The 25,638-nt window shown below is 41.0% G+C and overlaps 1 protein-coding gene across 6 annotated transcripts in view; it reads right to left on the bottom strand.

Moving 5' to 3' along the window:
• LOC121946171 (plectin-like) overlaps positions 1-25,181 on the bottom strand; it is a 71,916-nt gene extending 46,735 nt beyond the window's left edge. For 5 of the 6 annotated variants that reach the window (XM_088083982.1, XM_088083983.1, XM_088083984.1 and 2 more), the window contains exon 1: positions 20,829-25,181. In XM_088083982.1, the coding sequence (XP_087940108.1) occupies positions 20,829-24,840 (4,012 nt within the window). In that variant the 5' untranslated portion in view covers positions 24,841-25,181. The remainder of the gene's footprint in view (positions 1-20,828) is intronic. The other variant, XM_088083986.1, reaches the window with a different exon arrangement.
• Positions 25,182-25,638: the final 457 nt, after the last annotated feature.

The following is a 25,638-nucleotide window of genomic DNA, read 5'->3' as shown; positions in this document are numbered from 1 at the left end:
CCAGGTCCCAGTTATCAAGACAGTTTTGGGTCTTATTTACACAAAGTTCCTCCACAGTGGTCCCCTATGTATGTGCTGGCAGCTTATCTGGAGGGCAGGGTGTGTCCTACTTCTGCTCAATCCTGCCCCTCTATCCCTAGGGTGGTGTGTATATCTCATTCCCTCACCTTGACTGACATCATTTTATCAGGCATCTGAGACCACTTTTTCTTCCAGAATGGTATTAAACATGGACCTGTATGAACATGAAGGTACTTAATGTGTCAGTGTAAGTGTGTCCGTGTGGGTGTGTGAGAGTGTTGACTCATTTTGCGCCACGTTAGCAAATTTGGGAGGCACACCTTTGTAGCTCCATACAATGTCTAGGCAAGCTAAGGAATTAGGGAGTGGTATGTGGGTAGGCAATTAACTCAGAAAAAGGGAAGGAATCATCTCAAGTACTGAAGTTACTAGAAAGAACTGAAAGGCTCTGATTTATCAATACAGCCTGAAACTATAAGTGCAATGATTTCATTTAATTAGTTTACACAAGTAAGGCTTTAATGAATAAAAATAGCAAAAGGTCTACAGAGATGTTCTAAAAAATGGTTTCATGAATGAAATATTGAGTGTAGAATAGAACAAAAATGACTATAATAGAATTTAATTGAATGAAACGGGACTCTAATTGTTTTGCAGGTTATCTGAGATGCAGGAGCAAAAGTAGACTGTAACTGAGAACTCAGTGACGTTCTGGCAGTGAAACATGTACTAACACCTACTAGAGCTGGATTTCTAAACCTCATGGGAAACACTAGCAGGGGACCCAAGTGGGAATGGGCGAGAATGGAGAAAGTGTGGAACATCTTAGTCATGAGATCTTTCCATCAAACAAAAAAAAAGAGAGACATATCATTAAGGTCTCAACATGCTTATTACTCTGCTCCCTCATCTGGCCTCATCAAAACCAGATGGAACACTTTGGGCTTACGAGCGGAGAGCTCGGCGAAAATAAGTGGAGAAAGGATTTTCTTTCTGAATGAAAAGTTTGAGGTTCAGTCATTTTTTAGGCTGAAGTGACAGGGAAGTATTCTTACCACACTAATGCTGCATTACACAGCAGACATGTTGACTCTGAAACAATGGGCTGCAGCTGATGCAGCATGCTATGTATTTACATGCTGAATGCTTGCTGCATATAGGAGGAAGGTTTGGTTGATTCCACATTTTCCTCTCTACAGATAGCTTTATTTGTTTAGATGTACTTTTGTATATAAATTAATTTTGGGGTGGATTTTTCTCTCAGCAATGCTAGCTACAAGAGATGGCAATGTCAGTTAGTTGCTGCAAAGTCGGCCCACCACTTTGTTGATCTTCAGAATTTTTCAGCTGGCACCATAATCGGGTAAAAGTATGCCTATTTGTCTTATAGTTTAGTTTAATACGTACAAAACTAAATAAAGTCCCTTCAAACCTCAGATCTACTCTGTGTTTAATGGTAACTAGTAAATTTCAAAATGCTAAACTATGATGCGCTGGACAGATATGGTAAACATAAGCATTTTGGGCCTTAATCACCAACCGTTTTAAAGAAGAAATTACTTCTTTTAACTCGCTTACACAGATGAAAAATATTTTGAATTCACCAATGTTTTCTTATTTGGGATTTGTTCTTAGGTCTGTTTTCTCCAGTTCTACAGTTGCTTGATATTATAGGATTTATCTTACAACATTTTTTATAACTAATAGTATTTTTTCAAGAAAGTATTTGATTTTTTTAACAGAAGCATTATGGTCTTTAAAATAAACACTACGCTTACACTTCATATAACATCAGTTATGTTAATGGAAAACATGCTATCTAATTAGTAATTAATCACGCTAGAAAATATCACTGGCAGTTCGAATGGATGGGACAAAAAGTGACAAAGCAGCATTCCGAGTTAGTAACAACTTACAGAAACACTGCATGAAATAGTCCACCTTCACCTTCTCTCCCCCTGTTTGTCTCTAGCTAAAAATCACACACACACTGATTGGAGAGCACTACAGCGCTTGTCTCGGTCCTCATTTGTGCAACTACAATGCATAAATTTCTGTTTTCAGTGGTCAGGTGATTGATTAATGCACATTTTTGGCATCCTTTGCCGCTTTTTGGGTTATTTTGTATCTCTTACATTGTATATATGTTATATTTACCTGTGCTAATAAGGATCAACTGTCATATGCTTTAACTTACAAGAACAATGGGATTCATCATTATGAGAACACAGGTGTGTATATTTCTGTGGTTTAAGAACACGTCATGAATCTGATGTAGACTCTTCCTAGGACTTCTCTTTAAGACAGATTAAACAAAAAAGCTTGCTAGCATTAAGCTGAAAGCAACACTGTGCAATAATACAGTCTCACAGAGCTGCAAGTGTGGCTGAAGCCTCTTAAACTTGTTACCAAACAAGATAACCCACTGTGTCATTGTGAAAATGGTTTGGTATAATTATATGGTTTGGTTCCATCCCACACCAGAGCTTGTGGCTCAGAAAGCCACATTACCCATAAACATTTTCTGCTGCCATTTTTGTTGTTTGTGCCAAAAAAGAAATCAATGTTTTTAAAGATCATACAAATGTATAAAAGTAATCTCAAATGTATCTGTGACGATCGATTACTGCTATTACTGCAGTGAAGGTACAAGAGAAAAAATCCCTTTGAATACTTTTATATTAGCAGTAATAAAAGCTAAAATCAATAAAAGCATTAATCTATCTAAATCAAACTACAGCTGCATAAAGCACACTATGTTCCACATAACCCTCTAATACTGACAAACACAGTTCAGCTTGCAGCAATTTAAAACAACCTGTATTTAAAGCACTGGGGACTCCAGTCACCAAAAAAAGCAAACACATTAGAGGACAAAAGAATTCTAAGAATATGTCATTATGGTTTTTGAAAGTGCTGAACCACAGAGCAAATTCAAGGGTTTAGACTGAAGCAGGACGGACAACACCTCTCATTGTAGAGGATGAGAAAAGCTGTAGAGAGGATTTGCTCACCTTCTCTACTCTATCTCCCGTTTAAGTCATCCCTCCCTTTAACCCCTCGTTTCACAATTCAGGTGAAAGTGTGAGCATTTATAGCCATATCTAGAACACCACACCCCACAGGGAAAGGAATGTTGATAAAAGTAGGAGCAGCCAAAACACACCCTGGAATATCACCTCAGTTCCTCAGTAAAGAGGAGGAGGGGGAGGAGGAGGAGGGGGAGGAGGAAGGGCAAGATGGCTGCCGCCTGAATCATAGCACACACTGGATCAGATTTCTGCTGGGCTTAGCATACAAAGGCATCTGAGCAAAAACAACACAACCCCACGCCACGCAGAGAAAGATCTCTGACAGCACGACTGTCCGTGTGAAAATAAGGATCACAGGTAGCAACAGCAGCTGTGATGCTTAGAACATGACGGAAACACTCTGGCAAGTGGCGCATTCATTTTTTTAAGCCTTCTTTTATGGTGACATTAATGCATTAATAACATAATTACATAATTTATCTTAGAACTAAAACACAAAATTCAAAAACAATATTCCTTGAACATAGTCAAGCAAAGCTAATGGGAGCACTGAGGCCAAGTAATTACATATAAATGTGTCAAATGAGCCATTAATAAATCAGGTAAGATGCGCTGTATTTCTAATCATGCTCTGTGAAGGAAAAATGAAAAGACTACTTCAATCTATTCACGGGAGTTGTGTCATAACTGTGCCATGATGGACGGTCCAGTTGTAATCCACCAGGATCTTAAACCTGTCAGCAGACTTTAGATAATGTTGTCAGAATTAGATCCAGTGATGAAGCTGCAAACCCAGTTTAACTCAGACTCAACAGGCAATGTGGATTAGCCTTGGCAGCTGAGTTTTAAAATAGCTCAGTGCTGAGCTATAGAAGCCTCTGTGGAAAGCTAAACATCTGGGATTGTTGATAATGTTTAATTTGGCAAATTTAAATTCAACAGTGCGATGGGGAAATAGCTGAGGTAGCTGCAGTGTGAATGAAACAGAGGAGAACGTTTAAGGCCGCGCATGTCTCCCTCTGCAGGTGAGAAAAACATATTGTGTTAACAGGGAACTACACCCATTTTCAAAATTCAAATATGTTATTCCTATGGTCTAACATAGTCCAAAAATATTAGTGTGTGAGTGCTAAAGGTTAAACTTGTGATGTCAGCAAATATAATGTTTGGAGCTGCACAATAGACAATGAATTGAGAAAGACATTATAGATGACACTGAAAACACAGAATGTTCTCAGTACATTTTCTGTTCCACTACTGAGAACACTACTATATAATAATAATTAAAAAACAAACAAACAAACAAACAAAAAAACATTGTGTGTGTCCATAACATCAGGCTGCCATTATAAATGGGAGCCGATACAGGCTTTATACTTGAGTTTGAGACTTCTCTGGTTTTTGGCTTTGAGAGAGAGTAGCTCTTGTTCACAAATATTGACTGAACTTTCTTAAACCAAAGAAATAACACACTGGAATTCTTGATTTAGGTGGTGTTCCCCTTTATGTTATGATTCTGTCACTACTTGAAATGTAGTGTAGACATCAAATAACTCAGTTTAAGGTTAATTTCCCCAAACCTATGTACATACATTTTAAAATAGTAACTAGAATAATGATTTCCCCTTGAATCAGAGCAAAAGTTGTGACACTATTTTTTTATTCATAGAAGCTTTTAGTGAAATCCCTAAATTAAGTGAAACTATGTAAATATTTAGAGCTCAATTAGTAATGTTTTGTGACTAGATCACTAGGTTTTTAAATGTTGTACTCAAAATGGAAATAGCTTTGAATTTAGGTACACATTCTGGGTTATGATCATGATAATTAACTTTTCCTTGCCTTGTTAACTTCACTCCATAGAGAGATAGAGATATTTTCATGTGACTTCTGCTGTGTTGTTCACATACTGTCGTTCAGAGATGGGCTATCACCGCTCCTCTCCTCAAACTGGAAACCCAAAACCTGAAGTTATTCACATGATTTTCATATAAATCAAAGCACATCTTGGCAGAAGCTGTAAGGTAGTGTTTGGCATTTTTCCTTAAAAAAATCCTGATTTAAGAAGTTGCGAAATTACATTTTTGTATATGGACTGATCAGTTACTCAGCTAGTTTCAGCTCTAAATCGAAAAGAGTATGTCAATGAATCAATGATAAAGTGCAGCAAAGTGGAATTCTTTTTCTGAGTAGACATTATTCCTTAAAATAAAATGTAAACTTTTATTTTTATTTTATTCTATAGAAAGTTTGATTAAAACTACACAAAAGGCTACTCAGTGTCATTCACAAGAGTGAGTTATGTGTTGCTTCCAATCTTCATAACTGAAAAACTGCACAGTGACAACGAAATTTTCCCAAATTGTTTTAAAAACCTATATGTAGTATCAGCCCTTATTGCTAAAGCGACAGTCAATACTCTAGGTTCCCCTTTCCCCTCGTGTTCTGTTAATCCATTTTTATGACAAGTGGTTTTTCCATATGTTATCTTACCCCTGCAAATGTGGAAAAAAGGGAACTTGAGCGATGTTTCCATGACAACAGCTATAAACATACAGAAGCATGTGCTGTGGTGACTCTGAATGACTCTTAGTCACAGCTGTATTTTTAGATGCTGAGACAGAGGAGTCTCCAGTAACTGAACGATTTGACGTGGAAAGGAAAACACCGTCCTCCACCCAAAAAGCTCCTCACTGCCAAAACGCAATACACTGGATTCATCACTAGATGGAGCCAGAGCATAACCACACCTAAACTTCCTCCCTGTAGATTCAGCAACTATGACGCCATGAATTACGAGAAGAGCTTCAGATAAAAATTTGAGAACTTAAAAAAAAGAAAATAGAAAAAAAGGGGAAATAACTATCCTATGGTAATCTGACACTAAAATACAATATCTACAGGGTTTTGATAGGAATACTACAATATCTGAAAATACAAATATGCCCAAAAATATATATATATATACAAACGTGGGGAATAACATTAAATACTAAATATCACGATTACTTAAACAGCACCCTGATTGATGGAAAACCTTTAATGCAGAAAAAAACATAAATGAAAAACTATCAAATATTCAGTGATATAAATACTACTGCTACTTAGGACATCATTTTACACAGCAGTAAAACAACAATTTGCTTGAAAAAATAAACAAAATAATTACTGACACAATGATGTCTCTATAGTAACATTATATAATCATGAAATATAAAAATTATCAGGTAAGGTTACCATGATCAATCATACTGGATAAGACTGTTGGTCATGCAGGAAGTGAAAGCATTGTTGTGTAGAGATACATATTCCCAGCCTATATACATTTCTTAGATAACACCTGACACTATCAGGGAGGACCTGCAGCTATTCAACTAGTTCATAAAGATAATGCTGCCCAGAGCAGACCATAACGACCACTTCACACATATTAAAGTTACTCATTTACAATGAGACAATACTGCGAGGATTCACCTCAAACAATATAGTCATGTATACATTGAACAGACCTTTACTGTAACCTCTTACCAATCTAAAGAACTGAAATTCTTTGACATTGCACCTACTGTTTTATTTTCTTCGAACGTGTGTAAACACACCTCAAAGTGTAGAAAGACAAAGGTATGTTTCCTCCTACCGTCAGAACACAGGCGTGCCAAAGTGCTTGTGGATTGATGTATGCATCGCATGAGATCTTCAGTCATTTTTTATTTTATTTTGGGATTTATATGGCAGCAGCAGCCCGAGGCAGACTCATATCTTTCTGAAGCAAATTGTTCAAAGGAGAGAAGTTCTTTGGCTTTTCATTTTAGTCACAACTTTTTTAGAAAAGACTCACTCATCTCTTTTTGCTTTGAAAGATTTTCATACAGCTGTGCAAACTCAGAAAACTGAATTGTGCAAAGAGAAGCCACCAGCCTCTGCATTTTTGCCCTGTGCTGTGTATTGTAGTGGTAGTGCGCCCCCATCAGGACAGAAATAAAGTGGCTCCTCTGGTAGTTACAACCATGTGGTTTCACCATGCTGAGAACACCACAGATCAACAAACTAACTCCTCCCTACTAAGTCCATAGGTCTCTCCACTCACCTGCACAGCACATCTTACTGTACAAATATCTGATTCTTTCTCCATATGAGCCCATCTCATGCAGATAATTCCCTCGCTCATGGTCCCATAATGCAGCCATTCAAAGCCCAACGCATGATCCCCACAGTCTGTGTCCCAGACACACCGTGCCAGCTGGTGTGAGGGGACTTAAAAAAGAAACAGGAACCACTTTCGAACAGATGAAAGCCGGACAGTTTGTCCCCGCCCCATTTTAATGGCCAAAACAGTAGATAACAGACAGGTAATTCAACATTGTTTTCACTTTGTTCTTTGTCCTTCGGTACATTTACAGTAATTATATCATGCCAAACACTAGACCATCCAAACATAGTGTGTTACTCATAAATTATTAATTATTTTCAGAAATTAATTTGCTTTCAGCCAAGCTTTAGACTAAACAACAATGTTCCAGTAATTCAGTGATGCATACCTGTTTACTATTCACTATTTTTTAGGTACCACAAAAAAAAAAGGTTAATTTAATCTATTTCTTAGTCCACTGTTAATGCATGTACAGTGTACAAGCAGCATAAAGGGGAGGTGTTTAAGAACATCCGGGTGTGTTGATTTATGTGACTGTGATCGTGTTTCTTGGCAGTTTTATTGCAGCCCTGAAGCAAGAGAGACAAGTATGCTATGATATTATAATTATCAGTTGTTTAAGTTCCTTTGGGCTTTCTCAAACCAACCTAAAACTCTACAAGCAAAGCATACTAAGAAATTATATGTTTGAATATAATAAAACCACAAACAACAAACTTTGGTTGTGTTAACATCACCATGTAATGACTTTATGTCTGGTCAAAGGAGCAGTCTCCAGCTGACCCACGCACCTACTGTCGCCAGTCAACTTCAACATTTGACAATTTACAACAGGGCACAGCTGAGCTGTTCCTGGGTCACATTTAAAAGGGAAAGTGACCTAAATATGCTGTGATCTCTTCTTACAGGATACTGACCTTTGACCCCAGGACCATACAGGATGCTCTCTGATCTCTTCTCAAGGTGCATTAACTACAATCACTCACAGAGCAGCATTTTCTGATGGCCTTAGTCTTTCACGGCAAACATCACCCTTTTTGACCCAAACTCAACATATATCCATTGTTGATACCAACCTCTTAATGCAATATGATATATAATTCAATTCAAGAATGGCAATTTTAAGACTTTGCAACACAGTGTTAATAATGTCTGAGATCTAACTGAATTGGATTGGCATCATATTATTGCAACCTCAGACAGACAGAGGGCAGAGCTAGTTTGGATATTCAAAATCAGAATTTGAATATGACCTCAATAGCCTGCATTGCAAACAAAAGAGAACAACCGGCTGACTTTATCCTTGATAAAAAATTTTAAAAAAACCCATAAAAGTCAAGTAAAGTCATACATGACAGATACATTTTATATTGTCCATAGTAGCTTTATACAACCAACCAAGGGGAAGCTACAAAAGTCATGGCCATAGCACTAAAAAAAAAGCAAATAAAGCAAGGAGAATCAGCAAGTGGACAAAGCTAGTTTTAAAATGAGAGTAATTCCAGGGTTGGTTTATTGATCTTGTATAGGCTTTTCTGTTATAACAAATGGAAAGCTCCTACAACGTGAGCTTGAAGTGTACATAGAGCAATGTAGGCAGAAGGGGCCATGTTTAAATGTAGTTTTTAAAAACAGTAACTGCCAATTCCTGCATAGTACACCTTTAAAACAGAAGGAAGTATTAAAGGAATAGTTTAAGGAATTGCACTTATTGGCTTTCTTGCTAAGAGCTAGATCTTGATGCCACTCCCCTATACCGTCGGTTTAATATTAAGCCACAGCCAGAACCCACTTAGCTTAGCTTAGCATAAAGACAGAGGGAAAAACAACAAGCCAGGCTCTGTCTAAAGATCTTACAGTCTGCCTTCCAGCATCTCTAAAGCTCATTATTTATCATGTTATATCTAGATAGTTTATTTCATACAAAAACTTAAGTCTAAACTTGAAAATTTGTGGTTTTAGTGAGGGACATGTGCAGGTGGACATGAGTAAGCGCAGTGACTCCCTCTGCTCAGTCACTGCTGGTTGCAAACTCATGATGATGATGCTGAAAAAACCACTGTGGCAGGCCAATATTTTGTTTCCATTTGACAACTGGACTAACTGTTTCACCCTGTTTCCAGTCTTTATGCTATGCTAAGCTACCTTGCTGTAGTTTCATATAAAAGTAGAGATAGGCTTATGAGAATGTTCAATCACTTCTTCTATAACTCTCGAAGAAAGTGAATGAGCCAGTTTCCCAAAATGTCAAACTTTGCTTTAAATTCAGAAATGTGCATTAGAGTGTTTTTACCTAAACTGTACTGCAGTCAGAATTAAGGTTTTGTAAAAGCACAAAGTGAACAGAACTGACATTGGTCCATTAGAAAAAGGAAAACTAAATTGAGTCTGAAAAAAAAAAAAAAAGACTCAAGAAACATTTAACATGTAACTGCAATCACACTTTATTTATTTGACTTAGAACTGATGTTTTCTGTAGCACATTCACACAAAGACCACAGTCATAAAGTGACACTTATACACTTACTATATTCATCAGCATCTTTATGTAAACTGCTGATGTCACTGTATACTACACAGCCCGTGGAGTGCTGAGAAATCCCCACTGGAGGTCACAAGGGGTATAAATAAACTCCCAGCACATACAGGACCGGATGCGTTTTCACGGTCCCACTGCCACTCATAAATAAAATCAGCTCTAAATGAACATCCTGATGTGCTCCATGTGTCTTTCTGTCTCATTGGAGTTTGTTTACTGCTCCCAAAGGACATTCAAACTGTATCCTCAGCCCCTTTGGGTTCTTATGAGCGTCTGACGCAGAGGTTCAGTGTTTATGTAATGACTCATGCCCACTGGTTCACCAGCAGCAGTCACAGCGGTGCAAGCCATCGAGGCTGTTTTATGTACACTCATGAGTCCTGGAAAAAACGCACACACACTGGTACAGTAAAGTAGCTGGATGGCTTCAGAGGAGTTGTGGCTGCTTCCAGGAAGAATGCTGGCTTTTCCACAAAGCATGCCAAAGCCAGAGCTCAATCACTACGGCCCACACAGCTCTGTGTGTATCTTACATTCATCTCTGACGGGGCATTTGTTTGGCAATGTGTGTGATTAAATGGCACTTGTGGCCTTAGCATGTCTAACGGGATGTTGCACTTAACCAGCATTGTAAAAAATGACTCCTTAAATTCTAAACTCTCAGCTCCTGTATAAAAGGGGTGCAGTGTGAGCTTACTTTAAATAAAGGAGCCACCTGTTCAAACTGTTATGCCTGCAAATTCCGGCTGTGAATATTCTTCATTGACATATAATGCAAATCAGTTTAACGTCCCAGTAACGGCTTGGGAAAATCCCCAAAACATTGAAGGTGTAAAGTCAGATAGATGTCACTGTATTACCTGATTTGACGTATGTGAGTTTAAGTGAGAAAATCTGCTCTGGTATATCCCCCTGGGACAGTCTGGGGATGGGTAAACAAACAAAAATGTAATGTCAAAGTTCAGCAAGAGAATGCCAAGTGATGAACCTTGTGTTTGACACGAAGTATTTACGGTCTGACGCAGCCACACCCCCTTCCTCAAGACCTTTTCACTGACCTCATTCCAACATGGTCGGATGAGTATGTTAAGATCCGTGTTCCCACCTCTGCACGCACGGAACAGCATGGTGCATCTGACCAGTGGCTGAAGCACCACTGAGGCAGAAGAAATCCCCGTGGTGCAGTATATCTGCTCTCATTGCTGCAATAAGTGATAGCTCAAGCTGTGGAGCAAACTAGAGGACAGTGTTGTCAACATGCAGGATGGATGCCAGTGAAAAAGAGGACAGCTAAGACCAGAAAGCCCCATGACAGGCCTGGACTGAAGAGCACACAGATCAGCAGGGACAGCAGCTGCATTTAACTCCTCAGTATCTCAGACAATAAAACATTAGCGAATAGGACATGATAATGTCAGGTCAGGGTCAGTTTAACAACAGTGCAGAAGCTTATGTGAAGCCTATATAAGTAATCACAGATAAGAGTGATGTGCGTTTAGTATATCATTGCAATTCAGTTTTGACAGTTTGGGAAAAATGGGCAAAATATCAAATGGCAAAATGTATACTTGTATACTAAATGTATACAAAATGTATATACAATGTATACTAATGATTTCAGTAAGGGTCAAAATGCATCTATAGTCACGTGATATTATAATATTGTTCATATTTTCAGTCAGCACTGATTGTGTTACCTTTACCATTGACTCATAGACCAAATGTCAATTGAAAATAGTTTTGGTTTTCTTACCCTCACATCCCATTATAAGATGGAAGCTGAGTTACACGTAAACTACATCTACGTCCTGTTTTCTCATGTGTAGTCACTCACGACATCGCCCTCTCTCCATCACAGCTATCTTAGATTTTAAAAAATTATAACGACACTATCTAGGTGACTACCCTGCTTTTTTGGTATGTGTTTGTGCATAAATGCTTATAATGACAATGCTAATACTCAGATTTTTAGCAGCCATAATATTGAAAACAGTCAGTGGGTTAGCTCAATGTGTTGGCATACTAACATTTGCCAATTAGACTCTGCGTCTAACCTGTGGAATGGCAGCACCAGAAAGTTTACTTGTCCCATGGGGAGTAATCAAGTTTGTAAGCTGAGTAGGCAGTTTTTCAAAGTGCCCAAGAACACATTAATGTCACTCAGATATGCAGTCCTAACCAGCAGAATTTGGCCTGAACAATCAGACCTGAAGACGCATTGAGGACTCACTGGGTCCTGTATTTAGAGTTGTACACTTGTGATTTGATCACTCAAGATGCACATTATTACCAGGTGTAAACAGGGCCTCAGTCAAAACTAAGGCAGTGGACTGAATATACTTAAGCCATGGCATTTGCATAGCTAAAAACTCAAGATGAGTCACTGAGTATCTTGTGAGTGATACACCAAACTCTGTTGCAATCAAAGACTAATGTGAAGTCATGGGATCAAACAGTTTATCTGCAGTCTGCTAGGAATTCTTGGCATATGTTTCTGCAGGGTCGATCCAAGATAAAGTCATCAAAGTGTCCATTGAACAGACACATGAATTCATGTCTGTTGGTTCAAAGGCTGGCAACCAGTTTAGGGATTGGCAGTGCCTGCAAACCTGGCAGATTGACTAAACCATTGCTAAAAGGGAGCGATTCACCTTACTGAATTGACAAGAACTCCCTCCAGCAAGAACACACAGAGACACACACACACACACACACACACACACACACACACACACACACACACACACACACACACACACACACACACACACACACAGATCTTTGATCCCTTACCAAACTTGACTAGACAGGTTTGGGAGGGACCTAGTAAGGCATTGTTACAACAGCAGGCATCTGCCATTCTGCAGTACCACAAAAGAGAGTGAGCTAAGTTGGACTCAGTGGAGCCTGGACTGGCTTGTGTCAGACTGTCAGTCTTGGGGCAACTGCAACGTGAGCCAAATAAAAGGCCTCCCATGCTGTCTGGGCATAATGAGGGCTAATCTCTTTGCAGCTGCAAGTGAAAACAGACACATTGTGAAAGTGGCACGAAATGGCCCGGTGGCACCTTTGATCGGTCACAGTGGACAACGGCTGACAGGTTTCAAGGTTACACATGAGCGTGACTAATACACTGGGTAAACATACCACACATGAAACCGTGTCTGACCTCATAGAGTTAGTAATTTAATCTGTAGAGATGATAGATATTCAAAAATACCCTCTATACCTAAAACTGCTAACTTGGTATTGTCACCAAAATCAGCATTTAGTGGGTTAAATTCCAGGTAGACAGAGAGGAAGAGATAAACACAGAGGATAAACACTCCTCTGGCATCCAGCTACTTGGAGACTTTGATGTTGCTCTTATTGCTTTTTTAACCTTTATAAGCCACTCTGTTTCAATATCCTGCAAAATGCAGATCTCTTACCTTGCCTCTTGTGTTTTCTTAAGCGCCAAAAAACAATTAGAGTTACTAGGTGCCCCAAAACCACCAGGGCGGGGAGAGTGGGTCCTGGAGGGTTTGGAGGCATTTGTTGTAACAGATAGAGATAGAGATAAGGTAGAGGGGATGAGGGGACAAGCCTGGGCTGTGGTAACAGGTGGGTCTTCACTGGAAGGGGGTTGAGGGGAGTGGGGCAGTGTGGGTGTGGCAGGGACATTTTTTAAAAAAGGACGACCCAAGCAGGAATTCCTGCTGTTTTCCCCTCCCTGAAGCTATTTCTCAAATTCCTCCTCTGCCCTGTTTCTTCATCTCTCTTTCCAAGCATGTTCCTGATTAATGTATTCGATACAATCAGAACAACTTGTCACATTACAAAGCATGTAGTTTCTTCTTCAAAGGGAAGCATTGAAAAAGAAAAAAAAATCTTGTATGTATATTATTAGACAAAGTTTTGCTGTATATAAATCTCAATCTGTTAGGTGGGCACCTGTCTGTATGAACTTGTTTATTATATGATGCACCTCTATGACTCAATCCATAACTACGTTCCTGTTATCACATGGGACAAGCTTATTATCTGCATTCTTGGCTGATAACCAATTTCTGGAGAATACGGCTGAAGCAATAATTATTCTGAGGTGACTCCAACTTGCTTTTCTTTTTTTGTTGCACTCACTCTAAAAGGACTCTGTGTTTATTGCGACACCCGTTAAAGTAATGCTGTTGACTATCTTTAAGCAGCAAATGATGACTGTTAAGAGATATTTATACTACTTAAAAACATAAATGGATTGCTGACATAGCAATAAACAAGTAATAAAAACTTGAAAAGCCCTTTCTTTATTTTTGACACAATAACAAACACACTCAATTATGTTGGGATTTATACGATGGCAGCTGATGGTGGTTTTTACGGCAATTTCTAACAGCCCAGGCAGACACACACAGCTGTCTCTCACACACACACAAAGTTTTTTCTTTTCTTTTTTTAAAATATATTAGACTCTCTATTGTCTCCCCTGCTTGTTGACATCCATCAGATATCAGATTGACAGGACAGACCGAAAGAAGTGAGGGGTGTGGCGAGGGGTGGGGGGGTTACATTTCCCTCCTCGACCTCTGCCCTCACCCTCTTCTATCTCAGACCCATCAAATAAAGGAAAATACAGAAGGCAGCCAGCCTCACTCATGATTCAAGTCAATCACATTGCAGACAGGTTTAAATATGGAACACAATCTGTGCCGCGGTAGCTGAAGGTTACTCTTCTTTAAATGTCGTTGTTTGAGTGTGTGAACCGACCATGAACACAATAACTTCACACGCCGTTTGCCAAAAACTCAGCAGGCAGACAGACAAATGCAGTTAGACACAGACAGACACACCACGGCAATCCCCACTCTGCGGACCTACCAGGTATGATCTTCATCTAAGACACGGTACAGGGGAGGAAGAGGAGGACGAGGGCGAAGAAAAAGAGAGCTGGACTGAGGGGGAATGAGGAGGACAGGAGACGCTCCTGTTTGTTTGCTCTGAACTGCCTTGTTTCTCCCTTGTGTTGGATTGTGACAGGCTGCGCCTGCTGCTCGGATCCGTCACCCTGCTCTCCCGTGGCCAGGGGAGGAGGGACGACACGCCAGGGCAGGGGAAGGGGGCAGGGGCGAGGGGCGATGAGGGCTGAGGGGGCGGGTGGGCAGGGGGAGTGGGCTGTAGCTGACTGAGGGTTATAAATATCTACCAGAGCCAGATGATCACACAGTGTCACAGTTAGAAACTGATGGAAGAGCTCTGGCGGGACATTTGGCGACGCTCGCTCCCTAGAGACACCCCTTCCACAAACACAAGCAGACCCCCTCCCTCACGCTCTTCCTACTGCTCTCTTTGATGATGATGGTGGCAGGTTTATTCTGTGATATTAAGTCACAGCTCTCAGCCAGAAAACATATCTCATGCAACAGTCCCGGGAAACAGTGCGATTAACATATGCTAGAGACATCATGGGGACATAATATTGTCAGCACATACAAAAGTACACTCATCACTATTTAATGACAAGAAGCACAGATGCCATACAGTACATGGTTTACTTGAGGATTTAAACGAAATATCACATGTGATGTTATGTGATATAATCGGAGAACTCATCTAATTTTCTAACTTTGGTGCTAATTTTCTTCTAACTTTTGGTGATCTAGGAATTTGAGCTTATTCTGCTGTTCCTCTCATGATGCATCACTGATATCAAGATTGTTCATTCAATGTCTGCCATTTAGACTGTAAATGAGATGGGTCAAACTGGATATGTCCGATGTCATTTTGGGAAAAAGCACCGGCGGTTACACCAAGTGGACAGAAATAGTAACAAAGCCAGTAAATATGAAAACTGAGAGCTAAGACTGATGGATTTAGTGAATTATACATTCACACACAGTGTCTGCTATTGATGGACAGATTGTAAGAGAGTTCAGCATGGCCTTAGCTCATCCCCTCTTGCTTTTGGGATCACAGCAATGCACAACAATCTCTAAATATAGTAGCTTCTAATATATACATATGGCTTCATCAATTGTTGCGTTGACAACTGGTTCCATTTCTCAGTAAAAGCAATTCCACCCAGTGTCTGGAGAGTAGAGCTGCCTTCTCTCATGGACACTATAGATGGATGACCTGTGTGGAACCACGGCAGCTATACTGAGAAACCATGTAGGGGCTTCACAGAGGATTGCAGGCAATTCCTCTGTGAGCATCATCATGTGCCTTCACAAACTCCTGAACTTAGAGAGGCAATATACCCATTTTCAAAAATTCATGCATGTTACTCCTATGGTCTCAGACAGTCCAAAAATTTTTGTAGACTCTCTGCCAATCAAAAAAATAGAGAGCTAAAAGTCAAACTTGTGATGTCATAAGGTATCAAGTCTGGGGTTGCTCCATAGACAATGAATTGGGAAAGATGTTCTCAGTGACACTAAGAGCACCCAGGGGAATGTTCTCAGTATATGGGTACAATTTCTGAACCAGAACACTATAATAGAATAAAACTCATTGGCTATTTCAACTCAGTGGGTTTTTCAAACTTTCAAAAAGTAGGCTTATGGACCGTTTTCCAAATGCCAGTTGAGCAGAGCTGTGTACACAGATCTGCTGCAGATGAATATGTCTCTCTGTCTGTATGTGTATTTTTTTGTGTGGTTACTTCTCTTTATATATCTCACTTATTCAGTCTCTCTTTCAAACTTTAAGCACTGCTCAGGTGGAGATGGACAGTAATTAGTGGCAACGCGTCATTGCATATCACTATATGAGTGCATTTACCAGTGTTGTTTCCATCAATACAGATCAGAGACAGAATAATAAATACCCTTGACTGCAGAGTCATTTGACGCGGGTGTAAATGCCAATTGCACCTTTTCCCATTGCATTAAAAATTTCAAATGTTAGCGGGAATTTGCAGAGTTTTGGTGCAGTGGGAATGAGGCTTCAGACTATTGAATGCTGGACTGTAAGACTAGATTACCTTTATGTGATTCATGTCTTTTTTTTTTTTTTAACTTGAACAGGTACTTAAGATTGATGGGTGTCGACAGTAAAATTAACCAAAAATGACATCCCCAGATTGAAAATTTCCTTGACCATAAAAAAACAACAAAAAACGTATTGGAATTCTTAATTTAGATGTTGTTCCCCTTGAACTAAGCCTCACGCACATATCAGTCATATTAAGACGCAAAGCCGAAAGGTATTCAAAGCTTGTAGGTCCAGAGGGGAATACCTCATCTCTCAATATACATACTGCTGGATCTCTGTCATGTAAACACACTCTCCCCTACTTAATCAATCTTGACAAAGCAGGTGGTAAAGTCTCTCTTGAGAAAACAATGAATAAAATAAACATAAGGGTCAGCATTAAAGTAAGGTTAAAAACACCCTTCAGAACACTGAAACATATGTAGACTTTACAGAAAACTCCCAAGCTGCAACTCTGCTTTCAACTTTCTCACATAACTGAAGTGAGTCTGCCGCTGTAATGAGGCCCAACATGTAGCATGGGAAATGACTAACATCACAACTATCCCAGCCAAACCCTCAATATATTCCACATGTTATCGATCTGTCTGTTTCCTGGGTTTGGCCCTCACTTAGCTAACTGTTATATTGCTATAACAGAGTTCTGATTCTGCATCACAGTCCAGCCTCTGCTCATTATGTTGCAATAGACCGCTATTAAACTCGATACCAAACACTTTGTGCTCGCCAACGCGGCACATCAAACTGGCAACTAAAACTGCTGGAAGATCACACACAACCAGCCCATGGGAGAGGATCATGTTTGCACACTTTAGCAACACTATTTCATTATTCGCTTCTTTAGAAAATCTGTTTTAAACTGATATCACAAGGGTACTAATTGATTCTTGTTTTACATTTAAATCAGGATTTGATAGAAATATTGCAGCAGCTTTGGAGGATTACAGCTCTCTAGTTTCATTTTGTATTTTCAGCACTGGCACAAACTGTGTAAACAGTATCTATTCATTGTCAAAATGTTTGTGTCTCAATTTATGAAAGGTAAGCATAACTCCTGACACTCATGAGCGCAGTAAAATATTAGAAGTGATGTCAAAGGCGGAGTCAGCAGAAAAAGATAGGGCACGGCAGCTAAGGTCATTGACTTTGCTTTGAGCAAAACATTGCTGGTGGTCAACAGCAGAAATGGCAGCATGAGATTAAGCTGCCAACTCACAATGCAGGCTCTTGATAGATTGGACATTCTTCATGTCGCCCATTCGTTTTCTTTTCTACTCATAAAGGTCAGGCTCATAACTAAAGCTTGCAGATTTGGTCTGTGTGACTCATGGGATCAAAATGATGTGCCACCATAATGAGAGGCACAAAGCTGCAGCCGTACTGTAGCTCTTCATTTAGCCAATCACACAAGTATGCGTCGGGCATGATTTCAGAGATGAAAAACATGGAGGACCTCAGCGCTCTGTCTGGGATGTGATTTAGTCAAATTGGCACTAGTGTGGGCAGAGTTTAACCCTTGGATACCAATTTTGTTCAGAAACATTGTAAAAAAGGCCACTTGGGAAGAAAAGCTCTGCAAATATGCAGATTTAGAAAATTATTTTTAAAGGGGAGTAATGTCTGATGAAAAAAGAAAAAATATATATTTATAATGATCAAAATCACATATTTATATTAGATTTAAAAATTATTTCACGAAATTCTTATTATTTTAAGCACTTTTCCCATGTCATTTCCTTTTTTTTTTACTTTCTTATTTGCTTCTTTTTTTAAAAACTAATTTGCAGGTTATTTTCCCTATTTACTAATTTCTTGCAAATGTTTGGGGTAATTTCTTTCTTTCAGGGGTTAAACATCCTCTGGATTATGTCCACTTCACACAAAGCACATACAGCAACTTCCTTTCAAGAAAAAGTGCCACACCATAATGTCAAAGTGTTCCTGTGAAATCTAAACCAGTGCAAGTAGTTCTTGTTCTGAAAGCAACATATTTGTGGTTTTCAACCGACTTTCAAATATTTTCCTTGTTTCTACATCGCTGATGCAATAAAACAGAGACAGAAAACTGTAGCAAGACAAATGCAGACACACAGTACCTTACTAACTGCAGCCCAGGGTCTAACTGACTCTGCTGACAGCTGCTTGATTAGCTAACATACCTTGAATACCACGCTCAGAGGGATCACAGCCCTAAAAGTGTACCTGTGTAAACCATGGTCCTGTCTTACACTTCTCACCATATCTCAGGTCAGATAAGAAGGGAACTATTTTGGCAACAATGCAAGAATCTGGCTAATGCAGAGCTTGAAAACCACAAGGAAAACAAGGTTTGTTTCCTACATGTTGTGAAACATGCATTACTTGGAGTTTTATCTAAACTGATCGTAGCATGTGGTCTGTGTGTCAGATGACATTGGTTGGTAATGGACAGCAGATGTCAGCAGTGGGTCACTGAACACTGTGGTCATCTGACAGAGTGGCACTGCTGTGTCCATATCTGATAGCGTCACAGAATCCAAAGCAAAACTAAAACAATTGTGAATGTTCCCAGTTTGAATCATCAGTACCAGAGTTGAGTTTTTTTAAGATGTTGAGGTTCACAGCAATGAGTTCAAATAACGTTGTGTTTATGATGAGTTGCATTATGCTATTCACTGTACATGTGAGTCATAAATAAAGTTTTATCAACGTGCAAATAGGGACTTATTTTTCTGATGAGTTCCACAGATTGAATAAAGGAACCAGACTGCTAATTGAATCCAGATCTACTGTCACGTGTGGAACCAAACAAACACACCCTGTGAGCTGTGAGCAAGCTATTCCAACTTCCTGACTCTTTGTCCGTTGCTCACACCCACAAAAGACAACGCCCATGAGTGTCCTCGCTGTACACCCTCTTAGGGCTGCAAAAATTCACATGATAGTCAAAACATCACATTATTTCAGTTGTGAAATATTAGACATCATCCAAGATCAGGAGTCACATGAACATGCATCATGATTCAAGATGAGTACTGCAAGTTTCACTTCAGCAGAACAAACCACAGCATCAAATGGCACCTTTTTCAAGGCATTCAGCAAAGGAGGCCTGCATTTACTACTACTATCACATTGTCTACATAACTCCCATGTCCTCCGCATACCATCTCATACTGGTATGCAAGGGGAATTCTTATCTTCTACACAAGACAGGCTGAAAAGAGAAGCGAGAAAACAACCACAGAATTTAAAACGGTGCCAAGAACACAGTCGTAACTGGAGCAAAGAGGATAAACTTGCCCAAAAGCACCACACCTCCCTTTTCTAGGAAGCCTGGCTTGAACTCACACACAACTGTTTCTACAGGGAACAGGCGAGGCTGAATCTCAGCAAACAGCCCCACCTTGTTGGAATGACTGCAGGTCTGCATAATCTCATTTGGCAAACACTCAGAGATGGCTCCAGAGATTACTGTTTTCACTGACACATGTGCAGCACAGATCACCTCTTTACCAAAATATGCAATACTCCACCCAAAAAATTGTCCTTTTTGGGTTTGTTAAATTGAATGATAAGTGCCACTGACACGTGCTCTGCATGTCAACAACATGCTAGGTAAGACTTACTTCATGTAAAGTATAGTTTGATATAACTTTCACCTGTGATAATGTGTGTCATAATGTGTGTGTGTGAAATCTGACAGGGCCTTGACTACACTACAGGGCATGCTATGACAGTGCTACTGATCCTTCATCTATTTTAACACACAGATAATTAAATCACAGCCACATCTGAACAGAGTCTTCTCACCAGCTTACTGAAACTATTCCTAAAGAGAGACAGCCTCTTGTCCACATCACAAACCAGAGCTCTCCAACATATGACTTTAGGCAATAAACTGTAATCAAATCACCCAAAATAACACTTTGGAAGATAACTCAGTGTCAATTACAGTATGGGAATGTTCTTCAGAGTATAAAATACTTTAAGTGCATGACAATATGGAGGAGCTGTCATCAAACACCCACCAAATACCTCCCACACTTCAAAGAGATGTGGGAATCGAGTTGCAAGGGCAATTACATCACATGCACAATGAGAGTAAGTAGGTTAATTGGCATGAATTCAAACAAACCTTCAACGAAGTTAGGCCATGTCTTCTCCTCTGGCGCCTCCAGTGAGTGGTCCCAGTCCTCCTCAGGTGAGACTCCTTCCACCCTGACCGGTGGCACTGCTGCCAAAAGTGCCCTCTCTATGGCGATTTCTTCCAGAACATCCAGGTCCAGTTCTTCCTCCTCCTCAGGTAGTACAGGTGGAGGAGGTGGCTGCCCCCCTGCTTCGGGACTAATAACCTGCTTCACCTCAACTATCTCCTCAACTACTACAATTTTTTTCCTCATGGCGTCCGCGTCTGGGCTTTCGGACTCACAGGTGTCCCCCAGGTGAAGCTGAGCAGTTGCGGGTGTGGCAGTGGCAGAGGGTGTGTCCTCTTCCAAGTCCTTCTTCTTCTCTTGCTCCTGCTTTGCGGCCTCGGAAACAGCGAGCCTTTTCTCTGTGCTGCGCTCTGCTGTCTGACTGGCTGAATGTTGTGCAACTCTGGGAGGCTCCTCTTGCTTGTCGAGGGGGCTGGCCTGAGCCGGAGCTACAGCTGCCTGTGCTGTTAGCGCTGGTGCTGCTGACGCTGATTCTCCGGCTGCGGGTGCTTCCCTCGCAGTGGAGGATGTTTTTGGTTTCGGAACCTCCCGCTTGATTTTTTCTGCAGAGAGCAGTGCTGGCTCCACCTCCCCTTTGTCTGTCGGGGCCTCACAGAGCACAGCTGCTGCCTGCCTGGTTTCCTCGCTGCACATTCTTTCAGGAGTCGTCTTTGGTGAAACATTTAGTTCAGTCATTTCAGAGGTCGTGACACCGCTGTCTTTAACTGTGGCCTTGGGCAATGATGTAATGTTAGGGAATGGTTCAGCTTCAGGCAAAAATACAGGCTTTGTGTTTATGGTATCTGATGCTGGGGCCTGCTTCTTGCCTTTACCTTTCTTCTTCCCTTTTGAGGATTCCTCTGCAGCTTTCCCCGTGTTTATTATGGATTTAGCCTCAACTGTCGGTTTCTGAGATTCTGACGCTGGTGCAGGGCTTTTCCCTTCAGATGTAGGACTTGCCTGTATTAACTCCACATGAGTTATTTTCTGCACCGTCACTGTTTCCACTTTAGTAATTTTCTCAGATTTCACTGTCTCCATGTGGGGCACTTCAGCATTTAACTTGTCCTCAGAGCATAATGGTCCATGTGTTATTTTGCTGACACTGCTGCCCTCAAACTTCTCTTTTGCTTGTGTGTCTTTTGAAAGCTTCACAGGGGGCGCTGTTGGGATCTGATCTAATGGCAGTGATGCTACTTCAGAAATATTCTGGTCCTTAGTTTGTTTAGGGACTTCCTTTATTGGCTCATTTTCAGTGTGTTCAGGGAGAGGTTTTTCAGCCACCCTGTCATGTGTTTCGTCGATACAGGGTTTATCCTTCTCCGATTTCAAATCAGGTACTTCCTCAACACTCTTGGAAACCTCACCTGGAGATTTCTTTTTCTTTCTCTTTGATTTAGAGCTTCCCTCAACCACTTGTTTGGTTTCTGTAACCACCTCTGTAGTGACCACATTTTCATTGAGCTGAGGTGAGTCTTTTTGTGCTAATGTGGGCCCCTGTACTGAGACTTTAAGGGCCTCTTCTGCCACTATTTTATCATCTTTCTTGACATGAGAAATTACCTTTACATCTGTTTTCTCCTGTTTCATAACAATCTCTGTTACTGTAGTTTCCCCTTTAGGTTTTGCATCTTTAGAATGGGCCACAGGTGCTGGAAGAGTTGCCGTACTAATGGTAGTTTTAACTTGAAGTACTGAGGACTCAGGCATCATAATAGGTTCCTCGGGCTTTGCTGAGAGATTCACTGAGGTCACTTTAGCATCAGTGGGCTCCTGAGTAACTACAGAGATCTCTTTTGTTGCATCAGTGGATGATGCTGGCTCGCTGGTGGTACTTTCAGGTTGGGGTTTGGTGGTCTCCTGAGTGACAATTACTTTAGCAGTTTTCTTGGCTCTTTCTGTTTTAGATTCAACTGGGGTCATCACCTCTGCAGGTTTAATTGATTCTTCGTTAACCTTTGCACCCTTACACTTCTCTTCCTTGACATTTTTTGTGATGACGGAGGTGGAAGTGACAGTAATGAGTTTGGAGGTTGCCATTTCAGCTGTAGCCTCTGCAGATTTAACTGGATCCACAATAACCTCTATTGTCATCTCTTCCTTGACATCTTTGCTAACAGGTTTTGTGACAACATGGGTGGAAGTGGCAGTAAGAGGACTGGGAGTTTCCTGAGCAGCAGCCTTGACGTCCGCAGATCTAACTGGATCCACAATCACCTTTTTTGTTTTCTCTTCATTGACATCTTTATTAGCAGGGATGGAGGTGGCAGTGGCAGGGTCAGCAAGGGGTTTGGAGGTTTCCTGAGCAGCATCCTTTGTGATAATTGGCTGGGCTTTCATTGTATCAGTGGCTGTTTCAGTTGCAGCCTTGACCTCTGCAGATTTAACTGGATCCAAAATCACCTTTTTCATCTTCTCCTTCTTGACATCCTTAGTGACAGGTTTTGTGATGACAGGGGTGGAAGTGTCAGCAATGAGTTTGGAGGTTTCCCAAGCAACATCCTTTGAGATAACTGGCTCGGCTGTCATGTTATGAGTTGCTGTTTGAGCTGTAGCCTTGACCTCTGTGGATTTAACTGAATCCACAATCACCTTTTTCTTATCCTCTTTGATATCTTTATTGGGAGGTTTGATAAGAGGGTTGGCGGTGGCTGTGTCATTAAGAAGACTGGAGGTTTCATTAGCTGCAGTTATAACTTCCTGGGGCTTCACTTTAACATCAGCTGTAGCCTTGCTTTCTGCAGCCTGAATTGCATCCACAATCATGATTTTTGTTTTCTCTTCCTTGACATTTTTAATGGCAGGTTTTGTGATGACAGGGGTGGCGGTGTCAGCAAGCAGTTTAGACATTTCCTGAGCAGCATCCTTTGTGATAACTGGCTGGGATTTTACATGCGTAGTTTCAGCTGTAGCCATGATCTGTGCAGATTTAATTGGATCCACATTCACCTTTATTGTCTTATCCTCTCTGACCGCTGTTTCAGGAAGCATTGTGAAAGCTGTATTGCTTGTTACCACTTGCTTAGGCTTCATGGAAGTTTTTTCATCAGCGATCTGGAGCTTATCTTTATTTGTTTTGGCAGTCGAAGGTTCAGCTGGAATCTTTGATGTTGCAGCACCTGTAGCCTCAGCGACAGCAGCCACAGTTAATGGTAGGGCTGCATTGGAGGACACTGATGTCAGAGTGGTCTGCGACACATCCTGTTTCAATGCTGCTCTTGGAATCTGAGCAGACATTGGCGCCTTCTCCTTTTGGACTTCAGACACTTTTCTCTCCTGTGATGCTGTTACTGGCTTCTCACTGCTCACACCAGGAGGAGAGATTCTTTTTACCCTGCTCTCCTCCATCATTGCTGCCTCACTTCTTCCCCTCCTAAAAAGAGGCTGACGCTGCTCCTCCATTTCCCATGATGCTTTTGACCTGACTGGTTCTGCCGCCAGTGGACGACCCCTAAACCTGGGGGTCCTATCAGAGTAGCTTTCTTTTTCTCCAGGACCCATCATCTTATGGCGGTAGCCTTGACGCTCAGCTAGAGACTCTTGGCTTTCTGCTTCACTCCTGCGTCCTGGCTTAGGAACATAAGATGTAGGACCTTCTACAGATTGGACCCGTGAAGCCCGATGGGCAACAGCAAGGGTGGCAGCTGGCTTCCTGATCCTCTGCAGGGAGGCAGGAACAATCTCAGGGGGCAGGCGGAGGTAGTCACGCAGGTAAACAATGCCCTCATTGGTCAAGTACCAGTAGAAATGTCTCCAGGCGAATGTCTCTTTCACATAGCCCCGAGACTTAAGAGACCCCATGGCACGGATTACTTGAAGGTTGCTGACACCTTCTATCTCAGGGTGCTTGGCCTGAGGCCTCTTGTCCTTCTTGGCCACCATGACACCATCTCTAAACAGGAGCTCATAGATGGCCCTCAGCTCCCGCAGAGGCATCAGCATTCCAGCAACCATTGTGCTTTCTGTCAGTAATCTCTCTCAAAAGAAAAACTGAAAGTCACACCATGAAAGATAGATAAATAAGACAATCTCACGTCTTGTTGTGTGAAAGAATCCAGTGGCAAAACCGGCTGTCACGTGCTTCTCAATTCAATTAGAAAAAAAAATGAAAGAAGAAATCCTCGTAAGGTTTTTTCCTTACTTTCTCTTCTTCGTGTTCTTCCTGATCCTTTGGATATCGTGAAGAAAAAGTTTATTCCTCTTGGAAATCTGACTGAAACAAAGTCAAAAGTGTGCTGTCCCCCCCAACATTCAGCGTGGCTGGGTATGAACAGTCTCCGTTCTGCCGAGATGGCAATGACAGAATGGAAGAGAGGCAGCGTGTGTGTGAGAGTGTGAGAGAGAGAGAGTGAGGCACACTTCTCAGTCGGGCTCCTCCTACCTTCTCTGTCTATTTCTTAGGGAAAAACTGGCATGGAAAAAAATTCTCACTAAAGTAAATAATACAGCAGGAAGTAGGAGGCGAAGAAAAAAAAGCAATGAAGTGATTGCAATAAAGTAAGTAAAATAAATGGAGCAAAACGTCTATGAGGTGTGTTAGAGCACATGTTCTGTAGCTCTGTGACTTTTACAGAGACGTCTACCCACACACGAAAGTACACACCTCCTATCATGTACACACACCTCTAAACACACATTACGACTGGCAGACACACACCCTTCGGCGTGTCTCACACACACACCAGCTCAGCAAATGAGCTGTTCTATACAGGGATTAGTCTAGAGAAGAAAGAGAGTCAACCAGTTGGCATA

Source organism: Plectropomus leopardus, chromosome 11 (assembly GCF_026936395.1).
Source record: "Plectropomus leopardus strain MGB_pleo_1.0 chromosome 11, ASM2693639v1, whole genome shotgun sequence".
NCBI lineage: Eukaryota > Metazoa > Chordata > Actinopteri > Perciformes > Serranidae > Plectropomus > Plectropomus leopardus.
The sequence above is the reverse complement of the archived record's forward strand: the minus strand, read 5'-3'. Positions and strand labels throughout refer to the sequence as shown.